The following is a 15,790-nucleotide window of genomic DNA, read 5'->3' as shown; positions in this document are numbered from 1 at the left end:
AGTCTTAACTGGGAGTGATTCAGTGTTCAGAAAAGGTTACTCTGCAGATACAGATAGCTTCCTTGGAATCTGAACGTGTGATAGCAAAACACCATTTCTTTTTTTTTGGCTCTTATGAAACATCTATAATTATGAAGGAGGAGCAGAAAGAATTAAAAGAAATTGTCACAATAAGCAAATACAGATGTGGTTTATGGTACAGAAAATGTTATTTCAGTATCTATGTACACATAAATGTGAAAACTTTGGTGATGAAAATGTATTTTTTCTGAACAGATATTTAATTAGTGTGTTTTATAAGTTACTAATTTTCATTTTTGCTTTAGCAGACATTTTGAAAATCTTTTGCAAACCTTTTTAAGGCAAATTATGAAGTAGTCCTGAAGGACCAAGCTTATATATTTTTTTTTTCCTCTGCATTTTTAAAAAACTTGGGAAAATGGTAGGAGATATTACAATTCTGAAATACTTGTGTTCAGTCAAACAGGATCAGACAGACTGTGCTCCTGTTCTGCTCAGTAGGAATAATAAACTACTTTTTATCAGTTAAATTAAGGCTATTTCAATTTGAGGACTAACTTTGGTATTTGTATTAACCAGATATTTCAGTATCTGGTTTTGATATTCCACAAAAAACCAGAAGTAACAGTGAAAGAAAGAGAGTTGACTGTATTGTTGCATAGCTTGTTTAGTTAGAGAGTATAGTTAACATAACTTTGAGTTTAGATAGTTTTTTGTTTTTTGTTTTTAATGTATAACTTCTGATTGCATCAAGTTAGTGCAGAAATTAATTTTCTTGCAGTGGATGACGGAGAACTAAATTATACTAAAAAATCTTCAGGATTAAAATTATTGTGTTTTTTTCAACTCAGTTGTTGAAATCCGTAGCACTTCTATGTGTCTGAAAACACTACTGCAGTTGCTTGCTGTGTATGTCAAAATTTCTGTAAACACTAACAGCTGGAAGACAATGACTTGTAGCTTGACATGTTTTTTCATTCACATTGAGCAGTGGGTTGTGTGAAAGCAGATTAGGTATTTTTTTAGTTTATATAATAAGGGAAAATTTATTTAACCTTTTAAGAAGGGTTGAGCAATTTTATTCGGTCAGAAATAACCAAAAATAATGCAGTAGTGGCATACTTGCTCTCTAGGTAGTAACTGTGTACGTCACTGAGTAGTTTTAAAAATCTTGCATAGCAGTAGTTTACAAAAGGTCATAACGATAAGCTCTCAGTATATAGCTTCGGTGGATCATCAGAGCATTCACTGTGATTGTACCACACAAAGGTACGTCACAGCTCTCGCAATTATATATAAAATCTTGAAAAAAAAATAGATCTCTCACTGTATCTCAAGTATCTTAGATTTATTTTTCCTTTTTTTTACTGATGTTTATAATACCTGTTTGTGAAATGTGTCCATTAAAAGGGTGTGCAGTGGTGTCTTCTGAAGGAAGAGGAGGTCATTCCCCGTATCAGAGCTATGGAAGGGCGTAGAGGACGACCACCAAATCCAGACAGACAGCACTCTAGAGAGGAGTCAAGAATGAGACGACGCAAAGGCCGACCTCCAAATGTTGGTAGCACTGAATTTCTAGACAACAGTGATGCAAAGCTTTTAAGAAAGCTTCAGGCTCAAGGTAATGTTACTGTTTTCACAAAGGGTATCAGTACGTAGAGAGTTAATGCCTCTTCTGAAGAGGAGCTGTGTGTTTTACTATGATATTAGTGTACAACATTTTATTTTGGAAATTTATCGCATGCTTTTATTGAAGCCTTTTTCTTGAGATCAGTAGATGTATATATGATAGAAAGGGAAAAGTGTCTTAAGAGCTTACTCTATAGTTACTTCATTTAGATTTGTAAAATAGAAAAAAGCAGACATCCAGTAATCTGGTTACCACTGATGTATTTTTAAATTGGCAAAAATTAACAGATCTTTCCCTTGTATCAACTCAAACAACAATGGACTTAAAAATTGAGAACACTGAATTGAGCATTTCTGTGAAGGTTTTGACATTTCCAGGGAAAATGCTTTCCTTATGAAATCCCTGTAATAAGTAGTAGCAATGCTGAGAGTAGAACTTCAGTGTTATCATCTACTGCTGTAGATCAAAGGCATGAGGGCTTGGTTTTAAATAAACATTAGGTACATGCCTTCTGAGTTTCAATTCTTTAGTCCATAAGTGTATCAGATTTTCTGAATGCATCTACTTCAGTATGAAAAATTCTTACAGCCCAGGAGTCAGGATCTTTGTTTTAACTTAAGACTGTCTTTCATGTGCTGACTGTAGACATGTCTGGGTAGCTACCTTGCATTTTTTATTTTCAATGAATCAGCATTACTGCCTGATGCTATCACTTAGATATTTTTTTCCTTCAAAAATCGTATTTTCTTTTAAGTAGCAAATACCCATGTTAGTTTCTGCTGTTCTGTTCTGATATCTTTGTCATGCAAATGTCTGGAATATGAGCTGCACCTTTATTGTGTGATGGCAGTGTTTTTATGAACTCTATGGATTTTTATTATTCTTTTTTAACAGAAATAGCTAGGCAAGCAGCACAAATAAAGCTACTGAGAAAACTCCAGAAGCAGGAACAAGCTCGAGCTGCCAAAGAAGCGAAAAAACAGCAAGGTAAGTATTAGTTGTGAAAGTTCTTGCATGCTAGCAGATTATTTTGAAAAGTATTAATGAAAAGTTACCTGCCTCTTGTCATGTTCTGTTGATACTAAAGTTTGCTTGCTTTTGTTTGTTAGCTATTATGGCAGCTGAAGAAAAGCGAAAGCAAAAGGAGCAGATTAAGATAATGAAGCAGCAGGTAAACTTTGTTAACTCAGGTCTTAAATATGCTAATTACAATGTGAGTGTTTTAAGTCTAGTTTTAAAGAGCACACAGTGTATATACTTAAAATTCTAAACTCCATAGTTGTGCTAGGACATCCCAGTTTTGTCTTGGCTTGATTTAAGCCACCCAACATAAGTAACTGCTTGCCAATATCAGTAAGAAAGAAATTAAAAAGCTGTTACTGAATCACAGTGATGCTGTCTTCCTTTATTTGATTCTGTGAAAACAGTGTTAAGTCTGTTTATGTAAATAGTGGAATAGTGTAATTATCTTCTGGGGCAATTCTGGCTCACTGTGAGTGGTTTTAGGTTGTGCATGAAGGGTTGTATATTAGTGTGCTAGCGAATTAATACGTGCTTTTACACATACAAGTATGGTTAAATGCTGTCATAGCAAATACTTCCAACAACTGAAACATGAGCACTTGTGCATAACTGTTGGTTCCTTCAGTGATACACCAGCCATCATCTAATATAGTAAAAATGCTAAACATACATTATTAAATGAAAACAAATAACTACGTAGGGTGTGAGACTTGATGATAAAAAATATATGTATGAACTTGGTCATTTTTTAAAAATACAAATTTCATCAATTTTTTTTTTTTTTTAAATAACTTTCTTCCTCTTACAGGAAAAAATAAAGCGAATCCAACAAATCAGAATGGAGAAAGAACTTCGAGCTCAGCAAATTTTAGAGGTAAAAGTAATGGCTCAAATAGAATGTTGACATTTGAAAGGATGTTGTATTTCAATAATGACACATGCAATTAGGAGTGTAATTAAATATAACAGGCTGACAGTCTGGACTTCCGAAGGCAAGTTCAAAACTGTGTCTTAAAGATACTGTTCTTAAAAAAATCTATATTAACTGTGACCTTTAAACTTGCAAGTGCTCACTTGAGTTCCCAACTTTCTACACAGGTAGTCTTGTATTTGCTAAAGTTAATAGCATAGCTATTCCTATGTTGGAAAACAAGTCTGCAGTAATAGGTTATTAAAGTAGTAGCACATGCTTCTCTGTGTGAAGTGCAGTGGATTTAAAATACTATGTTTATATATATGCTAGAATGTACTGGTATGCTATTCTAGTTTGCTAATATATTAGTAAAGATAGATTGCTAATTTTCAAGTCTTCGTTCACGGAAAGATTAATGGTGATCTTTTTGCGATTTATACTTAGTTAATAGCCAGCTGAAGTTATTTTTGAGTGGAACTTGAAATTCTTTCTTAATTTTTAAAAAGTGGATTGTGGATCAATTGAGTATGAAAGCTGCTTTGAGGAAAAAACCTGTTCCAGTGTACATGATACGTAATAATGTTTTGAACTTTTAAAGGCACATAACTGTATTTCTAGTCAGATTATTTTCAAGTTGTGATGGTGCTGTTGTGTGACCTGTTTTGCATGCACAGGCAAAAAAGAAAAAGAAGGAAGAAGCAGCAAATGCCAAATTATTGGAGGCCGAAAAACGAATAAAGGTTAGTTTAGAGGAGCTCTAAAAACAAGAACTGTGTTACTGTGCATAATACACATTCATTAATAAAAGCAGTAAATTTGAAATATGATTAATAGATAATGAAACATAAATTGAAACAGCATATGAAAAATGTATGATAATAGAAATCATTAGAAATATGATAACGTTCATATGGTAGAAATATGTGAATCATATATGAAGAGAAGTTTGTGCGTGTGACATACATACATTCATACATATAGACATGTCGGGAGACAGTAATTTTTAATGTGCCATTATGATGAGTTTTGCTTTCGTGACACTTGGTTTGCGTAACTTACAGTCCTTACGCAGTAAAATTACTCACAGTATTCTTTTAAGCATGCCATATTAAAACATTTTGTTGCTTCTTAACAAGAGTAGTCTTTTCTGGGCTGTACGCATACAAGACTACAGAACTCTTACGAATGTTGGAAAATACAATGTGTATATATATACATATATGTACTTCTTTTACTGCTTTGGCATTCCTGGTGTATTTTAACATGGAACTCCCAACTCAATAGACTTGCTTTCATGTATACTATGTGTACTTCTCTGTGGTCAGTTTAGGGGGGGTGGGAATTAAGAATTTTAATTCAGATGTGCATGTTTTAGTGTGGTAGAAATATACAACTTGGTAAGTAAATTTTGATAGATATTTTAAATATTTTTTTGTTCTTTTGTTTAAGGAAAAAGAGATGCGGAGGCAACAAGCTGTTCTTCTGAAACACCAGGTTCGTATACGTTCAGTTGACCATACAGAATGCCAGTTGTGAAATACTACTTAAGCTGTAGGGGTGGGGGTGGAATCTTCAAAATATGCCCTTTTTAAATTTCTGGGTTTGATTCCTGCACAAATTTTCTTTCACCTTATGATTTGTTGCTTTGCTTTGGTATTGGGGTCTTTTGGGGGATTATAAAGTGGTTTTGTGACTTTGTGATTTCTGTTTCATAATGTTGTGCCAACTCTTTCTACCAGGAGTTGGAGAGGCATAGACTAGATATGGTATGGGTATGTTTATTTTTGTACATCTAACACCGCATTGTGATTTGGTTGTGATATGGTTGTCATAGCAATGCATAAAATGTAGCACTGGCTGCTGTCATATTACATACTGCTGCATGGCTTTACAGCACAGTGCATTGCATACATCTGCTTGTCTTGTCTGTTAAGGAAAAAAAAAGACATGTCTTGAACATGTATATAAATTGAACATGGCAATATTAAATGAGTTTTTTAACCAGAAATCTGTGTTACTGATTTCCCAATAGGAATTGGACTACTGTATAAAATTAGGGATTAATAAATGCAAAATTAATAGGTAGGCATTTGGATAATTTTTGCAAGCCTTGTCCCATTCACTGGGAATGAATCCAAACATTTTAAATACAATTTGAATGAACCTGTTCTGGAAATCAGAATAATGTCGTTCCTAAGTTTGTAAGGTACTGAGGAAATCAGCTTTCAGACGGTGGTAAATTCATAATAAGTATACAGTGAAACATTAGAATGTAATCCTAGTCTCACTGAATTATATGATAAAATTTCCCTAGCCTTTACTGGGGCCAAGATTTATTCCACAGCTTTTCAGGCAAAATCTCCATACTTAATGCTCTATGGTACAGCTCCTTAATGCATTTAGAGTTCTTGACATAATTTATTGACGGACAGCCATCAGTAAATGCAAGTGTTCTTGCATATGTATATGAGCCATCACTGGCTTGGTTGAAACTGATCTAGGATTGAGAAAATTAATCTTATTAATATGTTGCTAGTTACAAAAATGTTAGTATTTGCAGTGTTTGAAAATGACCAGTTTAAAATTTCTGCTGAATTGGCTATTGAAGAAATAAATTGCAACTTCCCTAATAGCAGATGTAAGGTAACTGACCTGTTCCAGCCAACCATTATGCTTTTTGTTCTGCCAGCTTATGAAGGAGCATCACAACTGACCATAAGTAAATCTGTATGCTTCTTTTTTACACTGTCTCCATGTTCATTGCTTTACCTTTTTGCTTTTGATTGTTCCTGTATTTGCTTTCTAAACCTGAACTAAAACATGCACAGACTTGGCCATTCTTGTCCTATATTTAGTATTTATTGTGACTTGTCTATTAATGCTAAATTTGTTACTCAGCATTTTTTACTCATTTGAAAATGTGGATCAGTTTTTTTTTTTTCTAATATTACCTGCTTCAATAGGAGCGAGAAAGGAGAAGACAGCATATGATGCTTATGAAAGCCATGGAAGCACGTAAAAAAGCTGAAGTGAGTATTAACCTCTGCAAGTTTCAACTTTTCTTGGTTTCAGTCTGCTGTGATCTGTGGAAGTGTTTTCAATGCACCTGTACATGTAATTTCGTTCCTGTACATGGCAGTGGCTGGATGAGAAGTAATAGGCACAAACTGAAATACATGAAATTCTGTTTAAACTTAACTTCTTTTACTTTGAGGGTAAAGGTTGAATGGCACAGATTGCCCAGGTAGGTTGTGGAGCTGCGACCTGCTGTAGCTGATGCTGCTGGTGGGGGTGGTGGCAGGAGGATGATGTGACAGCACACACAAAGGGATGGGAACTGTGTGATTTCAAGAGGTCCCTTCTATCATCATTGATTCTGATGCAAGAAGCTGATAGTTGCATAGTCACTTCAGAGTCCTTAGGATTTCCTGGAAAAAAAGCTTTATTTTCTTTTGTTCATATTGTTCATGTGTATAAGAGTAAGGACTTTATCATACTGACTTGTCAGATTATCTGAAAAAAAGTACATAGTGGAATAGCATTGATGATAATACCAGAACTGTACTGTATCATTGATGAAACTTTCAGTAGACCATGTAAACCGATTTACATCTTAATTAATCTGGAGGCTGTCTTAATTTTTAACCCTGATATTATCTTTAGGGGGACTATCAGTGCTTGAACATAATTGTTAACTTCTTCAACCTTACTTTATACGTATCTCTGTATCCTGAAACACCTTTAATCTCTGTATCCTGAGACTTTTCTAAATAAAGATAGCTAAGAAATTGAGCTAAAATAACCATCATTATAGCATATAGTTGTCAAAGAAATTGTTTTCTTTGACAGCTTTTTTTCTTAGATTAACTTTAAATGGAAGTGACAGTCCAAAAGAAAAAATGAATAATACTTCAGTGCAAGGAAGTATTTTAGGGTTAATTCTTAAGCTAACTAAAAAAGGTGCCTACCTAGATTTCTTGGTTTTAAAGAGAGAGGACACTCATGAGTGAGTGATGATTGGAGGCTGTCTCAGTGTCCTGGGTTCAGCAGTAGCAGTTATTTTTCTCCGTCTTACTAGCTGGTGCAGTGCTGTATTTTTGGCTTTCAGCCTGGGAGCAATGCTGATAACACTGATGTTTTTAATTGTTGCTCAGTAATGTTTACTCTGACCAAGGACTTTGTGAGTCTCATGCTGTGCCAGGGAGGAGGGGAAGCTGGGAGGAAGCAGAGACAGGACACCTGACCCAAACTGGCCAAAGGGGTATTTCATACCACAGCACTTCATGCTTGGTATATAAAGTGGGGGCAGTTACCTGGATGGGCTAGATAGCTGCTCTGGTCGGGCTGGGTATCGGTTGGTGGGTGGTGAGCTGTTGTATTCTCTCCCCTTGTTATTTTCCTTATTATTATTATTATTATTATTATTGGTGGTAGCATAGTGGGTTTGTGTTATACCTGAGTTACTGGACTGTTCTTATCTCAACCCATGGGAGTTACATTCTTTCAGTTCTGCTCTCTGTCTCTCCGGGAGTGGGAGCAGGGAGGGAGGCAGAAGGGAGGAGAGTGAGCAAGTAGTTGTGTGGTTCTGAGTTACTGGCTGGGCTTAAACCATGACACTTGGTCACAGCAATGACGAACTAGTCAACTTTCAAATCATCAGTGATAGGAGAAAAACCACCTGCAAGACTTCAACCCAGGATATGAGAATAGCAGACTTACGGCTTCTGAAGGAGCTAATTAGGGAGGTCCCCATGGAATGTGCTTTTGGTGGCAGTGGGATACATGGATGCTGGTCACTTTTTAAGAGCCATTGCTTAAGAGCGCAGGAGCAGGCAACTCTAAATTGTGGGAAGTCAAGCAAGGAGGGCAGAAGACTGGCTTGGTTGCAGGAATCTTCTAGAACTTAGGTTCTAGAAGAAGGATAGGTGACATGGGAGGACTATTGGGATGCTGCTTGCCACTGTAGGAAGAAAATTCGGGTGGGCAAAGCTCAATTAAAGTTCAGGCTGGCTAGTACTGTGAAGGACAATGAAAAGGGCTTTCTGAAAGATGTTAACAGGAAAAAGGAGGAACAGAGATAACATTGGTTCATTACTTGATGTGGTTGGTCACTTCACAAATAGGGATATAGAAAAATCAGAGACGTTGTGTTTAATACCATGATGTGCTCTGGGGCCAATGGAGCGCAGTGACAGAAGGCCATGACCGGGGTGGGGGTGTGATAAAGTCCCAGCTGACTCTGAGTATGTTGGAGACTTGCTGTTCCAGCTGGGTGCATGTAAGTCTATGTCACATGATGCAGTTCATCCCAGGGTACTGAAATGTACCTCTTTTTGTTATTTTTCAATGACATTGGGAATCTGGAGAGGCTCCAGTCGACTAGAAGCTGGCAAATGATGTCCCAGTTTTTAAGAAGGGAGAGAAGGCAGATCCTGATCTCACTTCAGTGCCTGGTGAAAGGTTGTTATGGGAGTTACTGAAAAACATGTCAGAGACAGTGCAGTCATTGGCCATAGTCAACATGGGTTCATGGAGGGAAAGACCTGCTTAACTGGCTGAATTTCCTTTTATGACAAGGTCACCCATCTAGTTGAAAAACAGAAGTCAGTATACGTGTATGCGGGTTTTAATTTTTAGCAGAGCTTTTGATGCTGTCTCTCACAGTATCCTTCTGGACAACATGTCCGATGTACAGCTGAACAAGTGCATAATATGATGGGTGAACAATTGTCTCATGGATGGGATTCAAAGAATTTTAATAAATGGGGTCACATTGCACTGGTGGCCAGTCACCAATGGGGAACCCCAGGGCTCAATTTTAGGGCCAGTGCTCTTTAATGTTCTCATAGATTGTCTGGATGCAGGAGTTGAATATACATGAACTATGTTTGCTGATGATATTACACTAGGAGGAGCTGTGGACTCCCTTGATGGTACAGACACCTTACAGAGTGTTCTGGGCAGACTAAAGAGCTGGGCAATCACCTACTGTATGAAGTATAACAAAAGCAAGTGTCAGATTCTCCACCTGGGATGGGGTAATCCTGGTTATATGTACAAATTGGGGGTGGAGAGGCTGGGGAGCATGTACATGGAATATGTACCAGCAGTGTGCCTTGACAGCCAAAAGAGCCAACCATGTCCTTGGGTGCATCAACCGCAGATTCACTAGCCTGTTGAGTGGGTGATTGTCCCACTCTACACTGCAGTGATGCAGCCTCACATTGGGTACTGTGTGCAGGTTTTAGGCACCTCAATATAAGAAGGGCATAAAACATTAAAGTGTATCTAGAAAAGGATAAGTAAGATGGTGAAGGATCTCGAGGGCAAGACTTCATAGGAGTGGCTGAGGTCACTTGGTTTGTTCATGCTGGAGAAGAAAAGGCTGAGGGGGGACCTAATCACAGTGTACAACTTCCTTGAGGGGGGGCAGCAGGCTGAATGGCTGATAGTCTGATCCAGTGTTGTAATGATATTCTTACTCTATTATAAATTGAATAGTAAATATTTATTGCAGCTAGTAAACTTAGCATGGTTAAGGTTTGAATTTTTTATCATAACTGTAAATTAGTATGTTGGCACTTAAATATCCGTATGTATTTCTCTTGTTTCTGTCTGACAGAATTTCTGTTTGTCAAAAAGAAGTTGTAGGAAATGCCAGTTGTCTTTGAGACCTTGACATAGGTTAAGATGCAAGGCAATGAACCCTTTAGAAAGCAAGTTAGGGAGTATTTTCCGTTTTAAAATAAATTTACTGATTTTGTGTGCTGCTTTAGAGTACTGTGATTTTTCCATACAAGGTGTATACTGGTAAAGAGAGAAAACCATGGTTAAGCTGTGTCCCCTCTTATGAAATCATCACATATATGAAGGCCTGCATTGTCAATACAGAGAGTGCTTGCACAGCCACAAAGCAGCCGTTGGGCAGATGGGTAATTCTGTACACGACTGCTTTTTTTTATGCAGATGAGTCCTTACTTGGAGTTTGGTAGTAATGAACTGAAGAGACTGGGGTAACCTCTTAAACTGACAGAGGAATTGAGAGTTATTCTGAATAACATGCATCAGCTTAGTTTGGATCTTTAGCTCTTCTGTTTCCACAGGTGAAAAGCACCTGTAGTGTCTTCACCTGTTGTGTCAGGTTCTTAGGTTGTGACAATCACACACACATAGGTTTGTGTATGTGCACACGGTTCCCTGATCTAAAGAGGTAGCATTGGTATATGACAAATTCCATGCATGGTTTCTTAATACTTTGCCTTCAGTGTCAGTTGCATAGAGGTGAGCAATGAGTTGTGTAAGCAGGACAGCATATCAAAACCAGACATGTAACAGCATAACCCCCGGAGTCAGGGATGGGAAAGGCAATGGTAGCTCCAAATTCAGCAGCAGCCTTAGCAGGTTAGAGAGACAGAGTTTATATAGTATTCTGTGGGACATCAGTGTAGAGGCTGTTGGGAGAGAAAAATAATGAACGCTTGGTTTCTCACTTGATTATCCCTGTATTCCTGTTGTACAGAGTAAGATACTAATGACTGTTTGATTTTCATATGGCATGCTAAGTATGTGGTAGTTCAAGGCTGGAAGCTATGTGTCATGAAAAGATCAGTTGTGTTTTGTAAGCTGTTCATATCCAGAATATGTCTAATGGGAGTTTTTAAACCATGTGTTGTCTGCAGAGGTTTTTCCAGCTACTGCTTTTTTTGAGTGGTCTCTGCTTTTAGCCAGATGAGTATTGATGATACTAGTGTGTAAGTGGGGACTTTAAAATTGGGCCTTGAGTGTATGGCATCTCTTTACTCAGTCATCTTTGTGAAATGGTTTTCCACAGTCTTGCATAATACCTATTTCCATGTGGACAGGAAGGGGGGGGTGGGGGTGGGGGGGAAGTGAATCTTAGATTTGTTCACAAATTCTATGATTTTGTTCTATTTCTGTAGTTTCCCCCTTCCCTTTACTTGAATGCAGATTCCTTAATGCTGTGGTAGTTATTAAGATTACGTAAGTAGTGCTTTTCACATTCTTAAATTGTTCCATTGTAAGTACAAGACTTGTATTTTATTTTCTACCCTATTAATTCTATTTAAGGAAAAAGAGCGGTTAAAACAAGAGAAACGTGATGAAAAAAGATTAAATAAAGAACGCAAACTGGAACAACGCAGGTTGGAATTAGAAATGGCAAAGGAACTAAAGAAACCTAATGAAGATATGTGCTTAGCAGACCAGAAGGTAATCGTAATGATGTAAACTTATTTTCTTGCTTCTTGTTTTTGTATTATGCCATTGTGACAATAACTTTTATTCTCTTGCAGTCACTTCAGAGCATTCAAGTATTGGTCTAGATAACTATTTAAAATACATGCAAATACAAGATAACTACAAACACTGAAGTAGAATAAGTTTTGTTCATTAAAAGTGATCTGTTGAAAAGTGACCTGCTTCCCAAAAAGTACTTGCATTGATTGCTTAAAAAATAAATCAATTACACTATGACTTGTTTTTACAGCAGGAACATGCATTATGTCTCAGTTCGTAGACACTACGTAGAGCTTTTCTCATATGTGCAACTATTCTAAACTGCTACGTGAAACAGTTACTGTCCCAGTCTTCTGTGTTCTTAGTTCTTGTCCTTCAGGACTTTACATACCTCAGCTTTGAGCTCTCTCCCTTCCAGAGAATTCCCCTCCCTATGTCCCCCAAGAATTTTTATACCACCTTACATAGTATTTTAGCTCAGAATAGAGCCTGAGAGCGTCTCCTGGCAAAAAAGTAAGTATTTACTAATATCTTCCTTCCTGTAATTTATGAAAAGGTAAACATGCTTCAGCTTTAACTTAAATTTACTGATGGGAATGTGAGGGAGCAGCTTCTCTATAGCCTTTGCCTTCTAGCATTGTCGTGCTGTAGGTCATATGGAAGTATCAGCCAATTTCCTTAGCTAGTATCAAAAAAGTTTTCTGTTGAAATAAATGCTACTGAATCTTTCATGTTTTTTTTTTTTTACTTTTCAGCCTTTGCCAGAGTTGCCTCGCATCCCAGGCCTTGTTCTCAATGGTAGCACATTTTCCGATTGTCTCATGGTAGTGCAGTTCCTACGTAACTTTGGTAAAGTTCTTGGCTTTGATGTGAATGTGGATGTCCCTTCCCTGAGCATTCTTCAAGAGGGTTTGCTAAACATAGGGGACAGCATGGGAGAAGTACAAGACCTGCTTGTAAAGCTTGTCTCTGCGGCTGTTTGTGATCCAGGACTTGTTACAGGCTATAAGGTAAAAAAATATATAAATCTGTAGTAAACACCCTGTGTTTATGAATGCATTCTTGATAATGCATCTTTGGCACTCTGTTTGCATTTAGATTCTCTTTCCTAATTCTTCTCTTTGGTGTCACTGTTCTAATGTTATTCAAAGACTGTCTGTGCCCTGTCAGCCTTCCCAGAATTTACATACTTCTGGGCATTTTCTTTACCCACCCCATTTTTATTTGGACCTCTTGGAGGGTAGTAGTATCACATCTGCGGTCACGTCTTTCATGCCACCTCCACCCCCTATTTTTTCCCTCTTTCATTCTTACCCTTGTGTTACATTCTCAGTGAGTCTTGCTGTTCCTTTCTCCAAAGTCTGCTGTCTACATCAAAACTCTTGATGTATTCGTGATTCTCTTTGTTATCATATTTTTTTTGAGCCAACATAGCTCTTGTCTACTCCAGAATGCTACATAGCATGATTGTACAAAACAGTATTCATCAAGTTCCAGTGCACCTTTTTTCATTTAACTTATTTCGTTAATATTATCTCTGTTCTTAAAAACTTAGTGGTGAAGACAGTTTATTACTGTAATCAAGATTCACTTTTGAATAATTTTAAAGAAAAAAATCTGATTTACAGTCCTTATGTGAAAATGCAAACAAACCCACCCCACTGTTTTATAAGCAATAATATAGCCTGCAGAGGAAAATAGTATCTTAAGATGTGATTGCTTGAAATGTCTTTATTCTTTTTAGGCTAAAACTATTCTTGGGGAGCACTTACTGAATGTTGGTATCAATCGAGATAATGTGTCCGAGATTCTGCAGATATTCATGGAGGCTCACTGTGGGCAAACTGAGCTGACTGAGAGCTTGAAGACAAAAGCTTTTCAGGCACATACTCCAGCTCAGAAAGCATCAGTATTTGCTTTTCTTGTCAATGAGTTAGCATGCAGCAAAAGTGTAGTAAGGTAAGATTTTTCAGAAACAGGTCTGTAAAAACTGTAAAAATGTTATAGTTCAAAGTTACTCTATATGCAGTGTTCTGTTTCTTGATGTTCTTACAAGGAAAGCTGAAGTTTCCTATGTTACTGTACTGCTTCTTACCATTGTGTACTTATAATATGATGGAAGAGTGACTTTTCCATGTTTGGTCTGTAAGTTTATTTTCAAAGCTTGCACCAAAATTTTTCCAGCTATTTTGGGAGGAGGACATGAGATTGACTGCAAATAAATTTACTAGAGATTCTAAGGAAGAATAATTTAGAAGAGTTGTAGAAGTCTTCTACATTACCATTTTTCTTGGTTGTTTTTGGTTTTTTTGTTGGGTTGTTTTGGGGTTGTGGGTTTTTTTTTTGTTTGTTGGTTTGGGTTTCTTTAGGTTTTTCTTTTTTTTTTTTTTTTGTTTTGTTTGTTTGTTTTTTAAGATCTCTTTTAGATACTTTTAGCTGATGTGGCAAGCCTGATTTATCATGGTAGTAATTCGAGAAAACTCATACCTCATTTGTGGTCAGTAATATATAGCATTTGATAACTTTAAAAACCACTATGTTCAACGACTTTTTAAAATCTGACTGTGTAATAAAAACTTGGGAAGTGCCTATCTTTGGGATACCTATACTTCCATATACTTACTGTGGTAAAGTCTTTTATCATTTAATTGTGCTGTTTTGTTCCCTGGTGATTTCTGCTGCTTTTGTTATATTGTGCTGCAAAAGCAATCAGGGTTGTTGTATAATCAAGAGTGAAAGAGATGCCTCATTTTTTTGCAAAGTTGAAGAATAGCAGAAGTGGGCAGTGGAAGTGCAGTGCATGTACTGTGCAAGAGGGTTGATGTGCATTAATCAAATCCCTCATAGTAAGAAACTTTATCTTATTACATGTTATGAAGTGTTAAGTCAGATTTGTAGAAACGATTATTCAGAACTTTTGTTTCTTTATTTTCATCATAAAAACAACTATGACCTGTTAAATTGTTGAGACTGAGATGTTTCAGAAGCGAATGGTCACTGCTATGAAGCACTATTTTGTGTTCTTCAATGTCTTCAGTGGAAAGTGAACATTAGTTTGTAGATCATGTGGATCCTAGTTAGAATACCATAGATGTGGTATAACTTTGATGTGTGATAACTTTGCAGCTGAGGGATAGCTGCTTGGTAGCAAATAATGCTTTGTAGAGGCTTGACACTGAATTAGAGCTATTGAAAGAAAAGTCAAATTCTTTGAATGACATACTTCTTAAGGAAGGAAAGCTTATGTGATACTGGGAATAAAGATCACCTCACATAGGTGCAGCAGCACACTACACTGCATTCCTAGTATTGGAATTTCCTGGCTTCAAAAAACATTTATTTTGAATTTTAAACATTTCTCTGATATAGTTCTTTGAGACAAAGTATCTGTACATAAATGTCTGTCAGAAAAAGGTATGTAAGTTCACCATTGATGGATTATTTTGTCTTTGACAGTGAAATTGATAAAAACATTGATTACATGTCAAACCTAAGGAGAGATAAATGGATGGTTGAAGGCAAACTTCGGAAGTAAGTTTTGTTTCCTTAAATATCACGATATATTGCTTTTTTGCATTTAGAAATGCTGCTACATAGGCAATTGGTTCAGAGGATGAAGTTAGCTGATGCAGTTACATGTTCACCAAGAAATAGGTAACTGAACTGTTTAATTAAGGTGGATGCAGATTCAGAATGTGCAGTGCCAGTCTTTTACTATCTGTGAAAGATCTGTGGGACTCAGAGGGTTAGTGTCTCTCAGAATTGGAGCAAAGTCAAGTCCATTTTGTATTCCTTGATAGAAGGTAAAGATTTCTTATTTGGAGTATTACAGGAGCTCTCAAATCACTGCTGATGTTATCAGACTTTATTTGTAGGTACCATAATTACCAATGTTCATTCTATAAGGCATTTTGAGATGATGTGATTTTCATGCAACAGTTGCCAAT

The 15,790-nt window shown here is 36.8% G+C and overlaps 1 protein-coding gene across 17 annotated transcripts in view; it reads left to right on the top strand.

Moving 5' to 3' along the window:
- The window catches only part of BAZ2B (bromodomain adjacent to zinc finger domain 2B), a 136,587-nt gene that overhangs the window by 100,464 nt on the left and 20,333 nt on the right, over window positions 1-15,790 (top strand). For 9 of the 17 annotated variants that reach the window (XM_061363833.1, XM_061363832.1, XM_061363830.1 and 6 more), the window contains 12 exons: window positions 1,432-1,642; window positions 2,546-2,638; window positions 2,761-2,822; window positions 3,483-3,548; window positions 4,262-4,327; window positions 5,037-5,081; window positions 5,327-5,359; window positions 6,551-6,616; window positions 11,676-11,816; window positions 12,599-12,853; window positions 13,588-13,802; window positions 15,300-15,374. In XM_061363833.1, the coding sequence (XP_061219817.1) occupies window positions 1,432-1,642; window positions 2,546-2,638; window positions 2,761-2,822; window positions 3,483-3,548; window positions 4,262-4,327; window positions 5,037-5,081; window positions 5,327-5,359; window positions 6,551-6,616; window positions 11,676-11,816; window positions 12,599-12,853; window positions 13,588-13,802; window positions 15,300-15,374 (1,328 nt within the window). The remainder of the gene's footprint in view (window positions 1-1,431; window positions 1,643-2,545; window positions 2,639-2,760; window positions 2,823-3,482; window positions 3,549-4,261; window positions 4,328-5,036; window positions 5,082-5,326; window positions 5,360-6,550; window positions 6,617-11,675; window positions 11,817-12,598; window positions 12,854-13,587; window positions 13,803-15,299; window positions 15,375-15,790) is intronic. The other 8 variants (XM_061363842.1, XM_061363839.1, XM_061363829.1 and 5 more) reach the window with 2 other exon arrangements.

This window comes from Neopsephotus bourkii, unplaced genomic scaffold (assembly GCF_033783945.1).
Source record: "Neopsephotus bourkii isolate Nb327-2 ecotype Australia unplaced genomic scaffold, CSIRO-AGI_Nbou_v1 NB_1181, whole genome shotgun sequence".
Taxonomy (NCBI): domain Eukaryota; kingdom Metazoa; phylum Chordata; class Aves; order Psittaciformes; family Psittacidae; genus Neopsephotus; species Neopsephotus bourkii.
Note: the sequence above shows the minus strand (reverse complement) of the source record. Positions and strands in the feature narration are given on the sequence as shown.